Source organism: Macaca nemestrina, chromosome 7 (assembly GCF_043159975.1).
Source record: "Macaca nemestrina isolate mMacNem1 chromosome 7, mMacNem.hap1, whole genome shotgun sequence".
Classification (NCBI taxonomy): domain Eukaryota; kingdom Metazoa; phylum Chordata; class Mammalia; order Primates; family Cercopithecidae; genus Macaca; species Macaca nemestrina.
In genome coordinates this window covers 542,408-559,236 of record NC_092131.1, presented here as the reverse complement: position 1 = coordinate 559,236, position 16,829 = coordinate 542,408, and the positions used below count along the sequence as shown (strand labels likewise).

The 16,829-nt window shown below is 42.2% G+C and overlaps 1 long non-coding RNA gene and 1 gene segment (V, D, J or C); one reads left to right on the top strand and one right to left on the bottom strand.

Annotated features, from left to right (window-relative positions):
* LOC105489876 (uncharacterized) overlaps positions 1-16,108 on the top strand; it is a 32,964-nt gene extending 16,856 nt beyond the window's left edge. Inside the window, exons 2-4 of one of the 3 annotated variants that reach the window (XR_011625237.1) lie at positions 2,796-3,012; positions 4,622-11,501; positions 11,623-16,108. This is a non-coding gene — a long non-coding RNA (uncharacterized lncRNA). Of the gene's footprint in view, positions 1-2,795; positions 3,013-4,621 lie in introns of all 3 variants that reach the window. The other 2 variants (XR_011625235.1, XR_011625236.1) reach the window with 2 other exon arrangements.
* Positions 4,677-5,164, bottom strand: LOC105489877 (immunoglobulin heavy variable 1-69-2-like). The segment is given in 2 exon segments: positions 4,677-4,993; positions 5,079-5,164. Coding segments are annotated over 2 exon segments (363 nt in total).
* Positions 16,109-16,829: the final 721 nt, after the last annotated feature.

Here is a 16,829-nt window from a genome sequence, read left to right as displayed (position 1 = left end):
CATCAATTGATACATGTGAGATATGTGTTGACTTGGTCAATAAAGACAAAACCACTAGAAGTGAGGCAGTGTGGGAGGGGATTACAGCTTACAGGTGGATTCAAAGATTTTCTGATTGGCAATTGATTGAAAGACTTAAGTTTTTTATCTAAAGACCTGAAATCAGTATAACAAAGTGTCTGGGTTAAGATAATGGGTTTTGGAGAACAAGATTCTTATTACTGAAGGAGTCTCTTATGTGGCCACCCTTAGAGACAATAGATGACAAATATTTTCTATTAAGACCTTTAAAAGATGCTGGACTCTTAGCTGATCCCTTCAGGATAACAAAAGACCTGGAAAGGGAAGGAGATTCTCTGCAGAATGTAAATTTCTCTCACAAAAGATAACTGTGCAGGGCGATTTTAAAATATGTCATAGAAATACATTTTAGGGTAAAAGCCTTTGATTCATTTCAAGGCCTGCTCTCTGTCATATGATGCTATTCTTGAGTCAGGTTGGAATTTGGTATCTTACTTCTACAAAGAATCTGTTTTCTGAGCCTTGAGTTCTCTGTTTTCATGAAAATGCTGGCTAGTTGTGCTTGAATTCTAAAGGGAGGAGTGCATGATGAGGCATTTCTGATCCTCTGTTTCTAACATGACCTGAGCTAGTTTTTCAAAAGTCTCTGGAACTCCTTAGTGAAGAGAAAGGGTCCATCCAATCAGTTGGGGTGCTTAGAATTCTGCTTTTACTTCATAGGATGTATATGAGACTTCTCCTAGTCAGGGGTATGGGAAAAAAATTTACTGAGGCAATCACATTGAAGGTGAGACATGAAAGATGGTCTCAGATTCCTCCCTGCAATCCTTTTCTCCTGACAGTAGAAGAAGAAAACTTACCAGAAACAAATGTTAGCATTTCTTTTATGTTCAAAATCGTCACCCATTAGGAAAAGAGTTAAAGTTGGGAGACTTCCCTTTAGACACAAGTAGTCTAGCTGATATCTAAAGTCATTTACAAGCACAAAGATTCTGATTAGTTTACAGATTATGCAGAACATCCCATCTAATGGGAATCTGCACTTAGCTGGATCCCCATGCCTTGGTGTTTTTTTTTTTTTTTTTTAATGTTTAATTTATGTAGATACGTAATCGTTCAAAACCTTTTTATGCTACATGTTATATTTTGATAAAAGAATATTATGTGCAGTGATCAAATCTGGATAACTGGGATATCCTTCATCTCAATCATTGATTATTTCTTTGTGTTAAGCACATTCTAAATCTTCTCTTCCAGCTATTTTGAAATATACAATAAATTATTAACTGTAGTTGTCTATGTGCCATTTCAGCATTCCCACCATCAAGTGGTGAAAGTTCCTGTTTTATAACTTACTCATCACCATTTGGTATTGTCTATATTGTGTATTTTACATATTCTATTAGGTTAGTAGGATTTTTTCAATGTTAAATATACATGTACCTAATGAAAATCCAGTGGATCACTTTTTATATTTATTTTTAGATGCAGTTTCTGTTCAGGTCTTTGCCCATTTTAAATTTAAATTGTGTGGTTTTGTTGTTGTTCAATTGTAAGGTAATTTGTGTATTTATGATAAAAGTCCTTTTCCAAATATTTGATTTGGAAGCAAATTCTCCCGATCTATGTCTTATCTTTTCACTCTCAGGTAAGGGTTTATTTTCAAAGGCCTAGGTTAGTTTATCCATCTATGAAAAGAGGATAATTGGCCGGGTGCAGTGGCTCAAGCCTGTAATCCCAGCATACACGGGAAGATCACCTGAGGTCAGGAGTTAGAGACCAGCCTGGCCAACATGATGAATGCCTGTCTCTACTAAAAATACAAAAATTAGCTGGGTATGGTGGTGGGTGCCTATAATCTCAGCTACTTCGAGGGCTGAGGCAGGAGAATTGCCAACCCAGGAGGCAGAGGTTGCAGTGAGCCGATATCACACCATTGCACTGCAGACTGGGAGGAAACAGTGAGACTCCATCTTAAAAAAAAAAAAAAAGAGAGAAAAGAGGATAATTGTAATTCTAAATTCTTGGAATTATTAGAATAATAATGTAGCTTGAAATTATTCCAGTATCTTGAATGTGTGTCAGTTTTGGTATAACACCGGTGAGAAAAATTTGTAGAGTGTTCTGTGTAGACCAGAAATCAGAAGGTGATAAAGGAACAATTAGATTTGAATAATCCAGAGAGATGAAGTGTATATGGTATTCATCTCCTTTTGTTCTCTAGGAAGAGAAAATGGATAGATGACATCTCCTTGTGAAATTGGACAAAATGGTTTTAAGATACTTATGAAAGAAAGTTGCAAATACAATCTCTCAGGTGATGATCTGACACAGGGCTGTGGAGGGGATGGTGGCCGCCGGTGGTTGCTGTCAGTCACATGGTTGATTGGTTTGCCCACTGTTTTGTCCATGAGAGATATTAGACTGTGATGTACTACATGCAGGCGAGTTTCTTAATCTCAGAGGAGGAGAGAAACACCAGAAAACAGAAGACGGGAAAATTGAAGATCTCCCTACAGCAAGCACATTCCATGGAGGAGCGCTTGTCACTGAGAGACCCAGGGATATGCAGGGAGTGGAGAGGAGTTTGGGGGATATTATTCTTGAAAGGACTGATCCAACCTCGTCGACGTCCCCATGGAAGGAGGGGTTAAATATTTGTTCACAGATAATGGTGTGTTATGTCAGGATTCCCACAGGTTTCAGATATAGTTTCTAATAACAAGTGTCATACTTTGTTTAGAACTGATTTTTCTTGTATTTTCCCCCTCTAGGCAGCACCACAGAAGAATGTTCTCAGAATCCTTCCTGATCCTCTATGAGTTCCTGGTGCAGCTCCTGGAGAATAAGCTTGCATGGGGAGGGAACCCTCCTCATGTGCAGCCGTGAGGCTGTCCCGTCACCTCACCCACCAGTGTCCTTCAGTCACTTCCTGAACAGTTATGAGTTAACCTTCCTGAAACATGTGGTATTTGGCAGTGTCTTTCCCAGGTAAGAAAATACTTCCGTTCTGTTTATTCCTGCAGGTCCCTGTCCCTTTCTGGAGCACGGGCTGCCGTTGAGTGTGTGGTGGTGGATAACTGGTGGGAGGAGGTTTGTGAGCATCTTGTCGCCTTCCCGAGTGCGCCCCTCATGGGGTTGACACTGACAAGCGCGATGGGCTTGCTCAGCTGGAGGATGACAGGTACTTTTGTAACCTGTGACCCCAGGGAGGCTCTCCCGCTGCAAGACCAATGAGACTCAGGCCTCTGGCTAAAGTGCAGCCAGCAAAGGATACAGTGCCCAACCCTGAGAGCTCCTTCCAGGTGCCCAACCACTTTGTAAAGGAAGCTGTTGTTCCTGCCTGGATCCCATGCATGTGTTTGCATTTTCTGCACAAAGTGCTTTATCCAGAAACACTCCCCAAGAGCTTATAGTGTTTTGAATCCAACTGAAGGGCATTATTTACGAAGTCCCTCACGAGGAGTCTCCACTGCTCATTAAATGACATTAATTATAGGATTCACCAGAAGCTGCTGGCCTTTTAGTTGCACAGACCTGCCTCTACTCCAGCAGTCCCAATCTTTTTGGCACCAGGGAATGATTCTGTGGATGACAATTTTTCCATGGATAATGGAGGCAGGTAGTTACGGAATGAACCTGCTCCACCTGCAGTCATCAGACATTGGATTCCCATAGACAGCGTGCAACCTAGATCCCTCACATGCATAGTTCACACTAGAATTCGGCTCCTAGGATAATCTAATGCGCAGCTGATCTGACAGGAGGCGGAGCTCAGGCAGTAATGCTTACCCACCGCTCACCTCCTGCTGTGCGACCTGCGTTCTCTCAGGCTGCTGACCAGTACTGGTTCACTGCCTAGGGGCTGGGGACCCCTGCTGTAAATGCCTGCAGGCCTTATCCTCTTGGTAGGGGCATAGAAAACCAGGAGTCAGATAAGCTCTAAATCAATCTACATTTTATGGATTCTTGAGGAAACAGTGAAAGGAGGAATGTCCCCACTCACTTTCCCTCTACCTGGCATCATTTCATGTAATGCACTAGAAGAACCCGGGGTGCTTCAAGATAGCTTAGGCTTGTTACACCAGGGACCACCAGAAAAGGAGACAATTAATGTGTCCATGTGGGTTCATCTGTTGCAAGTTATTTATTACTTCAGTGCAGGGTGTTGATCACAGAGAAGGCTGTGCATGTCTTGGGCGGGAGTATGTGGGAACTGTGTTTATTCTACTCAAATTTGCTGTAATCCTAAAAATGTTTTAAAATAAATTTAATGTAAATGGGACTGCCAAAGACATTTTGGTAGAAATGTCGGCCACTTTTTAGAAATTATGTTTAGTCTTACCATGTGATCAAGCAATCCTGCTCCAAATGATTTATCCATTCGATTTTAAAATTTATGTCCTCACAAAGGAATGTTTGCATCAGCCTGATTGATGGCTGCCTTTCCCACTCTGTGAATGTTACTTATAGGGTGAAAGTTGAAAAGATTATTTCCTATATGGTTGGAATGTATATATCTTTCTATTTCTACTTTTACTCAGTGACTTAACCCATCTTCTAAATAATTTAGACCTCATAAATCCTGTCATCTTTACAGCCCCATCACAGCTGCCTCCTCCCTCAGGGTTTCTGACACTCTCAGGATGTGGTTTTCACACTGTGTCTGTTGCACAGTAATACACGGCCGTGTCCTCAGATCTCAGGCTGCTCAGCTCCATGTAGGCTGTGTCTGTAGACGTGTCCGCGGTGATGGTGACTCTGTCCTGGAACTTCTGTGCGTGTATTGCTTCACCATCTTCAGGATCAACACGTCCCATCCACTCAAGCCCTTTTCCAGGAGCCTGTCGCACCCAGTGCAGGTAGTAGTCGGTGAAGGTGTATCCAGAAGCCTTGCAGGAGATTTTCACGGAGGCCCCAGGCTTCTTCACCTCAGCCCCAGACTGTACCAGCTGGACCTCGGAGTGGGCGCCTGTGGAGAGGACAGAGGAGTGAATGAGACACCACTTCACTGGACCCAGTCCCCTCATCAACCCTGGAACTGAGGATTCTCTTACCTGTAGCTGCTGCCACCAAGAGGAGGAGCCTCCAGGTCCAGTCCATGATGAGGTGCTGTGCTCTGGGGACTTCTGTAGGGGAGGGATGTGGTTGTTGTGTGATGCTCTCTGGGCAAGGACAGATCTGTATTTACTTCGGTAGACACCAGTGCATTTGCATATTCATGAGGCAGGTATTTCATAACTCAAGCCACCCCATCCTGGGGAAGAAGATAGGTGACACACGGCCCACTCCACAGTGGGATGCTGAGCTCCATGACCTGAACTTGTTTAATGATATTTGTCATCTGACATGCTTAGAAGTCCATGAAGACAGAACTCCTCTTACAGAAAACCAGAATCTCACAGGACATTGTCCTCAATGTGATTCCTTTTTCACATGGCACACTGACAACCTGAACTTTCCTGGGCCTTGCCCTCTGCACATCTAACTTCTGGGATGAGTGTGTCTCCCGATAGTAACACCCATTGAATTAATAAAAGCACCCCTCAATTCCTAACGATAAATACATTTGAAAGGCCTAGACATTTCTTCTTTTAAATATGGTTTGCATTAGGTAAAGGCTGTGTATGCAAGAGAATACTAAAGACACATCAGTACTTGCTAAATTCTTATTTAAATTTTATGTCATTATTGCTTTGAAATAAGGAATATTCAATCCCTGAGAGAAAACTCCTCCCCAACCTCCTGTGCACCTGCCCCAGAGCTGGATCCTGTGCTGGGTGCATCCTGAGCACCCTCTGCAGCTCAACTAATGCCCTGCAGGGAAGTTCCTTTCTGGGCTCACAGAGCATTTTTCTCCCAATGTCTCAAGCTCAATGTGACGTGACTGTGCCCTGGCTCTGAATGCTCCTTCAGGGACAGCAACTACTTCTCACACCACTTCCTACAATAGAAAATAGACCTTAGGAAACCTAACAAAGCCTACAGGGAGACCTCGGCACAGCAAGCAAGGAATGACTAAAGCCACCAGGGAACCCCTTCCCTGGAGCTCCAGATGCACTGATACAGTCCAGACACACGTTGAGTCCAGGAACTGATGGGGACTTTGGGGCAGACCTTTTTTTTTTTTTTTTGGATTCTGTGGTCGAAGTTCACATCAGATTATAAGTTTATGCACAAACCCTGTGTCTCAAGGTCCACCCCCCAACACACACACACTCACAGTGGCATATTTGCGCAGTAACAAGCCTCAGATTTGCCCTCCTTCCTAGTATCTTGTCAATGAAAAGTGCTTCCAGCACTGGCCCCAGTCCTGGTTATGTTTGTGGTTGTTGTTTTTGTTGCTTTGTTTTTCCAGACAGAACTAAAGTAAGCTCAGTAACGCTGGAGATTCAGAAGGTGCCTTCACGTTGTCTTGGCTAGTTCTCACCTGAGAACCCTGCAGATGTCCTGTGAGAGGTATATCTAAGGTCACTGAGGGAGGGGTACTGACCTTGTTCCCGAAGGTGTTGGTCTCAGAGGCTTTAAATCACTTTACTGTCCTTGACTTTTTCTCTCCCTCTGCCTTTGGTTTCCCTTAGTTCTAGTCCTTAGACAGAGTCTGTATGTTGCCACACTTTTCTCTTTAATCCAGATTAATCCTGTTGGTGAGGAGGTGATGTGGTGGGCAGGGGAGCAGTATACATTCTTGAAATTGAATTCCAGTGTTTTCTTGCTGTTCTTTCTCTGTGCTGCTCCCCTTACAAGGAGTCTCCAGTGATACAGCTGATTTTCCTCTATCCTCCGCTCCCCCTCCTGACTGAAGCATCCACAGATTATTCTCTTGAATCTGACCCCAGTTGTTTTATTAATTATACCCCTTTTCATGACACAGGAAGGCTAAGGTGAAGCTGTCTTGGATGGAAAATAATCCCTTCCCCTCATATAGAATAAAGATCTTGAAAAGTATTTTTTATCTGTAGGGTCTGTCTGGAGAAAATTCTGGGGTATTTATCAGAGTATAGCTCTCCTGATGACAGAGCCATGAGGGAATCTGTTTGGATTCTCATCTTGAAAATCCAGAAGTTTCTGGAGGGAAATTCCGTCAAAGTGTGGGGTGTGCAGCCTCCCAGGAGATCTTACCCTTTCCCTGTCCACAGCTTCCTCCAGGCATTTATGGAATTACCATCTAACTGTTCCCACCAGCTTGTGCTGTCAACTGAAGAATCAACCAATTTATCAATTTAGAAAAGAGACTTTATTTCTGAGAAAGGGTTGAAGCTGCAGGATGGTCCCCTTAACGGGCTGGGAAGCAAAGCCTCCCACAGAGACTGTGAGCAGACACTTCAAGGGAGGGAAAGATGAGAAATGAATTCATGCGAATGGATTGGCCAAGTGTACACGCTCAGCAGGCTATAGAAGGAGCTGTGGATATTCATATCGTGGGGAGGCGCTCATATCTAATAAGGAAACACACATGTTACCTGCATTTCAGGTGCGCTTTGGGGTGAGCACTTAAGAACTGAGTGAATTACAGTCGGGCCCGGTACATCAAAAGGGCTTTGTACGGGGTCAGAAAGACACACAGTACACAGCCTTTGTGATCTGGCCAGGACAATCCATGGTCAGTGATCTCTTATCAGGAGAAAGTTACTGAAATCAGTCTCTTCTCCAATCAAAGCTCTATTTATGGCTTGTGGAACGAGTGCACAGTTATGCAGTGTCTGGAGTTCCATGAGCTGCAAATGTTTTAATATTGATTATCTCAGTACCAGTACTTGTTTAGCTGTTAAAAAGCCCTGTGGAAGTTACAACATAATCTATGTTTTAAGTGTAGGGGTGAGTGACTTAATCCTTGCCTGGCGTATAATTAGGTCTCACTTGTTGTTTGGTATCTTATTGCCACAGAAAGTTTGTTCCATCAGTCTGATGATCTCTATTTCAACGTCTTTGTAGTTTTGGGGTCCTGGTTTCCCTGCAATTTCACTTATTCAGCAGATCCAAGAAATCATTGATAATCAATTTTCCACGCTTATATTCTTGTAAGAATGTGGGTGATGACTGACATGCTCTTTACATATTAAAGCAGAAACTAGAAGTAGCTTCAGAGATCACCAGTGACCTGACACAAGCAGCAGGAGTCTCGTCTCATGAAGTATAAGTGGCACCACACAGATGTTGCTGAGCATGCAGGGACACAGAAGACATAGTGCAGGACACATATGAGATGATTTTATGATTCTGGGGCTCCGTCCAGGAAGTGGGAATTCAGATGGTCCTAGAGGGATGGACTCTTATCTCTCAGGTGACACTGTGTTTTGGAAACTTATTTCCACTCCTGCACTGGATTCAGTAGCTGCACCTGGACCTGCACACCTGAAACAGAAACTCTCATTAATTAAGCACAAGACTCAACAATAATAAAGCTGTCTCCAGGGAAGGTGCAGAGCAGGGTCCTCTGCTTTTGGGAACTTACAGCTGTGCAGGGAGGGTCAGGAGTGTGAACCATTTCCTTCCACTCTCCCTGCCTGCTTCACAGACAACTGCAAGCAGGAGCTTTACATTGCTATGTATGTAAAATATGTGATCATTCTAGGGAAATGTAATACACAGATGAAGGAATGAGGAACCTATGTGAAATTAAAATAAAACTAATACATAAAATAAATATAAAGCACTATAAGACATTATAATGTAAAAGACAGCAAACAAATACTAAAAACCTGTGTGTATATGTGTGTGAGACAGTATTCTTGTAAATTAAATCATAATTTGCTTATAAAGTCTTTCCCAAGTAGGTACAGAATCTTTGTCTTTGATTCCCACAAAGATGAAGAAGGATCCGGCACCAGGACTCCAGGGTCATGCTAGTGATTTCCCCTCCTGTCTCCTGAGGACACATTGCTTCCAACTCTGAGGATCAGGATGCTGACATTGACATGAGAAGAGAAAGTTGGATTTTCTGTGGGACAGACTGGTGTGAACATAATTTTCAAGCAAATAAGTTTATTCTACCATGAGACACACTGCCATCATGCTGACTGTGTGTGTTGCTTTTGACATGAACATTATTGTTATTAGCAATATTATTGGGTTCCCTGGAAAATGATCAATTATCACAGAACGAACTTGAGTAGTTTTCATTTTAGTTTTTTCACACTTCCAGCTACATCCACTGAGTGTTTGAGCCTGGACATTTCAGGTCATTGGTTACAAATGATGGAGTGGACGTTTTCCTAGGAATTAGATGTGGTTCTGCTAAAGGATGACCAAGGATTTGGCCAGAAACTCCCTTCCTCATCTATCCCAGCACCTGCTCCTCAGTGCACCCCTTCCTGTCTGAGTCCTGAGCATCTGTGTTCCTGGACAATGCATGTCTGGGACATCTGCTTCCTAGATGTGCATCTACAGGGCAGGCTGCTATCCCTAATTGTCGAGAGGGATCTGGGCCTGGATCCACCCAGGTGGCCCCACCCTGAGAACTGGGCTTCCTCCGAGCAAGGAGACAGGGTCAACTGAGTGCATCCACTTTACAGAAATTATAGGAGGCAAATTCCGTCAAATCTTAATATGGTTTTGACATGCAATCCAGCAGTCATGCTTCTAGGTATTTCTCTATCTGACTTTAAATGTATGACCAGAAAGTACACATGAATAATCACAATAAGCTCATTCATATTTATCAAAACTAGCAACACTCAAGAAGTTCTATAGGTGAGTAGATAATCAGTGGTAAATTCATAGAATAGTATTCAACAATTATAAACAAGAGCTATCAAACCATGAATATACATAAATCAATTTAAAATGAATTTTTTTTTTTTTTTTTTGAGACGGAGTCTCACTCTGTCACCCAGGCTGGAGTGCAGTGGCTGGATTTCAACTCACTGCAAGCTCCGCCTCCCGGGTTTACGCCATTCTCCTGCCTCAGCCTCCCGAGTAGCGGGGACTACAGGCGCCCGACACCATGCCTGGCTAGTTTTTTGTATTTTTTTAGTAGAGACGGGGTTTCACCATGTTAGCCCAGATGGTCTTGATCTCCTGACCTCGTGATCCGCCCGACTTGGCCTCCCAAAGTGCTGGAATTACGGGCTTGAGCCACCGCGCCTGGCCTAAAATGCATATTGTTAAGTGAAAGAAACAAGTCTGAAAAAGCTACATAATATGCTGTTTCATTTATTTTATATTCTGGAGAAATCCAAACATACAGATTAAAGTGCTGTTTAATTTCCACAAACGGCATATGAAAGAAAAAGAAACAAAACACCGTGCATATGCTGAGTTAAAGCTAGAAAACATATACAATTGTTTGACTATTACAGCACAAAAAGAAAACTCTATTCATGGAAACAGTTTGTATTGAGGATACACATCTTTTTTCTAAAACAGTCTCACTCTGTCACCAAGGCTGGGGTGTGGAGACACAGTCACAGCTCACTGCAGCCTCCACCTCCCAGGCTTAAGGAATCCTCCCTCCTCAGTTTTTCAAGTAGCTGGTAGCTCCACACTCAGCTATTTTCTTTTTTATGTATAGAAAGGATCTCACTATGTTGCCAGGCTGTTCAAAACTCCTGGATTGCTTGAACTCAAGTAATCTGCCTGATTCAGCCTCCCCAAGTACTGGGATTACAGGTGTGATTTAAAATTTTTTACATTTAAATAATAGTATTATTTTTAATAATCAAAATGTATAAACCTATTTTAATAATTTTCATGAGATCATTGCTAGTATTACTCGGAAAATACGCAGCATTAAAAGGTGTATGACATCCATGTTCTAAGTGTTTTTTAGGTAAAATAAATCATGGAATTAAAAGGAAGGAATTGTGAGACATCCTGGGGAAGACTTTTGTTTGACCAGGTCAGGAATTCCCAGGGTCTAAAAGGAAACCACAGCTTCTGAGGCTCCTGATGTGGAGCTGCCTCCTAAGAGAACCTGCGTGTCTTGAGCTCTCACTGATGTCCTGAACCCCCCTGGTGGTTTTGAGCTCCCCCTAGTGGTTCTGAGTATCCCCCAGTGTCCTGAGTGCAGCATTGTTGTCTTTAGCGCCACCTAGTGTCCTGAGTGCCCCCCTGTGGTCCTGAGCTCCCTCTGCTGGTCCTGAGCGCCCTCTTGTGGACCTTAGCGCCCCCTGTTGCTTCTGAGACTTCTCCTCTTGTCCAGCGTCCCCTAGTGGTTCTAAGCACCCCCTCGTGTACTGAGCGCCCCCTGGTGGTGCTGAGCGCCCCCTCGTGGTTCTGAGCGCCCCCTGGTGGTGGTGAGCATCCCCTGGTGGTTCTGAGCACCCCCAGGTGTCCTGAGCACTCCCTGGAGGTCCTAAGCACCCCTTTGTTTCCTGACCACTCCCTGGAGGTTCTGAGTGCCCCGTGGTGATTCTGAGCAGCATCCATCACACAATTCCCTCCTGTCTCCCTGCAGAGATTTTTGTGTCTGGGTTCACGCAGATGTTGCCTCTCCTGTGTCCCTCACTCCAATATATGGCCCTGTCCTTGACTTTCAGGTTGGTCATTTTAAGGTAGGATACAAGTGAAAGGGTGTCGCTTGGGACTATTAATTTATGTGACCTCATGGAGAGTAACCCTGAGACCTCCCACTTTATCACTCACTGTTGCCATCCACAGCAATCCCTGTTTTGAAGCCTGCCAGACCACACTCAAGCTGTGGCCAGTGAAGGTGAATCCAGATGCTTTGCAGGAAAGTCTCAGTTAACCACTGGGTTGTGCAATGTTTCCGATTCTGATGCCACCACTGAACTTCACACAGGACTTCTGCTAACACAGAGGAAACAGACTGAGAACAGCCCCATGAGAAGCAACCACAGCTGGACCTGATTTACAATGGACACTAATATTGAGGATGATGAGAAGGGAAGCCCAGGTCAGTGCAGACCCCATGGTGTGGACACTGAGGAAGGGCAAAGACATGGCGTGGCTCCTCAGCAGTGCCTGAAGGAACAGGAGATGAGCTGCCTTTCATGAGAAGGAGAGGGGGCATATTTCCATGTTTTTCTTTTTGTGGTCATGGGTGCACCACTCAGCATTGCTCATCCATCCTCTGTGTCTATATTTCAGGGAGGGCAGGCTCAAAGGATTCCTGGGTCTGGATGCACAGGGTTAATCTGCACATTACTCTTTCTTATTATCTAATGTGAACACTGTTCAGTTATCTTCACGGTAGCAAACATTATCTGCAAATACATCCAGTAAGAACAAAAAAATACGTTTCCAGAGAAAATGGACATCTCTCTGTAATCAGTGCATTTACAGCTGCAAACCACTGTTTCTGACAATGAGTCAAAGTTAAGTTGCAATGAAAAATATGCAGATCTACAAATTGTTAGGGCTGGGGTTTATAATTATTATTTTGAATTCATTTTGCCACAAAAAGCTCAAAATTGGATATATGTGCTTGTGTCAGGAAACAGTCAATGTGGACATATGTGTACTTATCTGAGTGAAGAGTTCACATGGAGACATGTTTGCTTGTCTGAGACAAGAGTCCACATGAGGCAATGTCTCTTTTCTGAGGAAAGAGTAAATGTAAGGACATATGTGGTGGTCTGAGGAAAGAGTCTATGTGGGGACATGTGTGTTTGTCTGAGGGAAGAATCCACATGAATACAGGTGTGTTTGTCTGACAGAAGAGCCCACATGTTGACAGGTGTGTGTACCCGTCAGAGGGTAAATGCCCATTCAAGGACAGCGTATGCCTGAACTGAGGTGAAGTTTGGGGAAAATCTTTCTCAACCAAGGAAAGAAGAGAATCCTCTGGGTTATTTGCTTGTCAGGAAGAAAAAACATGGGTCACATAGAAAATTGATTTTTTTAATTAAAATTTTTTAGTGAATGGAAACATCGTATATGCAAATGAGGAAAATTACTTCATTCTTTGTTGCATGTGTCTCATGATATCCCCACCCTCAGCAAATAATTTATTAGATTATTTTATACAGTCTGCATTTAATCCTGGGGTTAATGAACTGCTAAATACTTTTTTAAAAATTGAATATATTTAGGTTTATATTTTCCACCACAAAATTATGAGGTTTGACAAATTAATTGCATCATGTCAACCATTGTATATCACCAAAAATAGTTTTACTCTTCTTAAACTGTGCCATTTTAACTTATTTTATACCCACTCTCTAAATTCCTTGAATATCCTCTATATGTTTAGTTGATTATAGTTTGGGATTTTACAGAATTTCAAATAAAGGACATTCAGTGTAATTGAAATGAATTCACTGAAGAAAGTGGAAAATGAATTTGCTGACCTAAGTAACTTTGAAAATGAGGAAATTCTATAAATTGAAAATGTAAAGAAACTGCACATAAACACTCCATTCTACTAGATAAACATGTTTCCAATGAGTGTTACATTTCTGATACCACTATGTATGTGTCCTGAAATTGTGCAGCTAAGTAAGAATGTGACAGTTGGTGGGATAGGCATCTTCACCTTGCAGTGGATGGTTATGGACCGTCAATGAAGGAAGACTAGAAATGCCCATGTGGTAGTATAGTTGGGTGGAGAGACCAGTGTGTTCTCATTTTTAATGTAATGAAGTTACATAAAATTAGATACATAAGTAGTTTCGATGAGTCCATAAACCTGGGTTCATATAAACATGTACATTTACTAGACTTACAGGTTGAGAGGTCCTAGAAGTATTTATAACACATTAGCAACACACATACCCAGTATCACAATTTTTAATTTTAACAAGATTCTTTAACCTCGGAAATAATCAATCTCTAGGAAAAACAGCTAATCCTATGTATGAAAAAGGTAATATAGAAAATGAACTTAGAATTTATTGTAATATCAGGAAACAGTGAAGTGTTCAAAAATAAAAGGATGAAGTGTGCTGTAAGGATGCAGGATCCAAACTAAATGAACTCCCAGCATCTAATAAAGCTGTGGTGACACGAACAATACAGTGAATAATATAGCACGAATTGTCTTCAGGACATGAAATAGACATCCATAAACTAATATGGATATTAATAGATGATTAAATAAATAAATTATGGGAAGAAGAACACATCTCTTTACAGAAGTATTCCAAATATGTTAGCTTGATAGTCCTGTAATCAAGTAAGCGAAGCTTAAACATTCATGAATTGATTGTGGTCTGAGATTAGAGACATGGAAAAAAATCACTATTATTGTATTTTATAATGGGGTTTCAGAAATAATGCCAATGACATGATCTGTGGATGAATAAAATTTTACGTTTTTAAAATCTAAATTTGTATAAACACACACATATTTTTCTGCAGTACATGCTGATAAGGGAGTAAAAGCCACAGACTTGGAGAAAATATTTCTAAGTCACAAATTTGTTAAATGAGTTATTTTAGTTTGTTAAATAACTTTTATCATCAATATGCAAGTTAATTTATAACTAATCAAAAGAAAACAATACAGTTAAAAATGAACCAAATATCAGGCGAGGTACCTCACCAAAGATTATTTTAACATTTTTAAGTATGAATTTTTTTGTTAGGGACATGTACATGTAAATAAAAATTAGATACCATTGCTCACCTATTAGAATGGTTAAAACACACAATTCTCATAATGATAAATGGCAATACGAATGTGGGAAACCAAGAACTATCATGCATTGATGGTGGGAATTCAAAATGCTACATGCACAACATGAGATTTTGCGGGGCGTTTTTTAAATAGAGATAAAAGAAGAGTTAACATTTGATTTATTTGTGTGTTCCTAAGTATTTACAACAGTGATTCAGAAATGGATGTTTACAAAGATGCCTACAAAGGAAGTTCTATATCAGTTACATTAATTCAATTCATTCTCCAATCCCTGAAATTTGTTTACATAATGAATGGTGTATGAAAAATCTTTCAAAGAATTAAGATTTATCAAATCACATTTATATTGTTCCTTTTCTTTAATGACTTAATGTTATTTTCTAAGAAAGTTTTAATCTAATAATCTTTGTCATCTCTTCCATGCCCGCGCAGTTGCCTCCTTCCTGGGGTTTCCGACACTCTGAGGATGTGGGTGTTCCCACTGTGTCTCTTGCGCAGTAATACACGGCCGTGTCCTCAGATCTCAGGCTGCTCAACTCCGTGTAGGCTGTGCTCATGGACGTGTCCCTGGTTATGGTGACTCTGCCATAGAACTTCTGTGCATATTTTGTGTTACCATTGCCAGTGTTCATCCATCCCATCCACTCAAGTCCTTGTCCAGGGGCCTGTCACACCCAGTGCATGAAGTTGTTGGTGAAGGTGTATCCAGAAGCCTTGAAGGAGATCTTCACTGAGGACAGAGGCTTCCTCACCTCAGCCCCAGACTGCACCAGCTGGGCCTGAGAGTGGGCACCTGTGGGGAGGATACAGTAGTGGATAAGATCTTTCAGGACTGGACTCAATCCCCTTCTCATCACTGGGACTTGGGAGCCCCTTACCTGTGGCTGCTGCCACCAAGATGATCCTCCGGGTCCAGCCCATGGTGAGGAGCTGAGCTCTCGGGATTCTCTGGAAGAAGCATGTGGCTGTTGGATGATGCGCTCAGGGCACAGACATATCCATATTCACCTCAGTGTATCTCAGGTTATTTGCATATTCATGAGAGAGCATTTCATAGCTCAAAGCCTGGTCCATGATAAGAAAGGGAAAATAAATGACGCATGAGCCTTACAAGAGTGAGATACTGATGGTCTAAGCCTTAATCCTGCTGAATGAAATGCATGCCCTGCTCTGTTTACCAACATTTGAGGACAGAGGTCCTTTCACTGAAGAATCAGCCCCCTCAGAACAGGATCCTCACTGTGAACCTACGTTTGATTAGTATAGAGGCCAGCTGGGTTATTTTGGGGACCATCACAGTCTATGACGCTGGCGTGTGCCTTGGCCCTATCCTGGACGTGTCAGGTACCAGCACACTTCACTGGTGACTCTGAGAAGGGGACACTGATGTCCCATGTGAGTGTCCAGCAGGTCCCTCTGAGATCTACTGGGTGCTCCTGAGACAGTGTCTCCAGCACCTGTCTGATGTCCTGATCCCCCAGGGTCTTCAACAGAAACACTTGTTTTATGGATTTGCCCTGTGATGCATAATTAGAGCTGATTTTCTCATCTCAGGAACAATGGAAATCAGAAGATGTAACAGGAGTTTGGAGTTCTTTATGAACTCTCTAATCCCAAAATAACTGTCAATGAATTTGTGTTTTGAATAATTTTGGGGTTACTTTTCAACTCCATTTATTAGACTTTTGTAAAGTATTTCCATACTTCCAGTTCATATCCATGGATCCCCATCTTTACATATTGATTTTTGACTCACTAGGTTGTGAACCTGCCACACCGTCAGATCCATCACTGCCCTGTCACTCACACAATGTAGGCAACATTACTTAACAATGAAATCTGAATTTCTTATTCATAGGAATATAGTTTCTTTAACTAATTGGTACCCATTGAATTAGTAAAAACATGCCCATCCTTCATATTCTCACTATTAAGATATTATAGTCCTATAAATCCACTTGAAAAAATAGTTCTTATTGCCTTAAGTTATATGAATGGTTTGGATGTACTAGGATATTTAAAGGCACATCAGCGACTTCTTGAACAGTTAATTTAGGTTGTTTTTTTCCTGACAAAGGAAGACCCAGGCCCTGAGAGAAAACCTCCTCCCCAGCCTCCCGTGCACCTGCTCTAGGGCTGGAACTTGTGCTTGGTGGCTCCCGAGTGCCCCCCTCCAGCCAAGCCCTTGCCTTGCAATGAGGTTTCTGTTGTAGCCCACAGGCATTTCCCCGCACAGTCTCTAGCTCAGCATGAAGTAGCTGTGTCC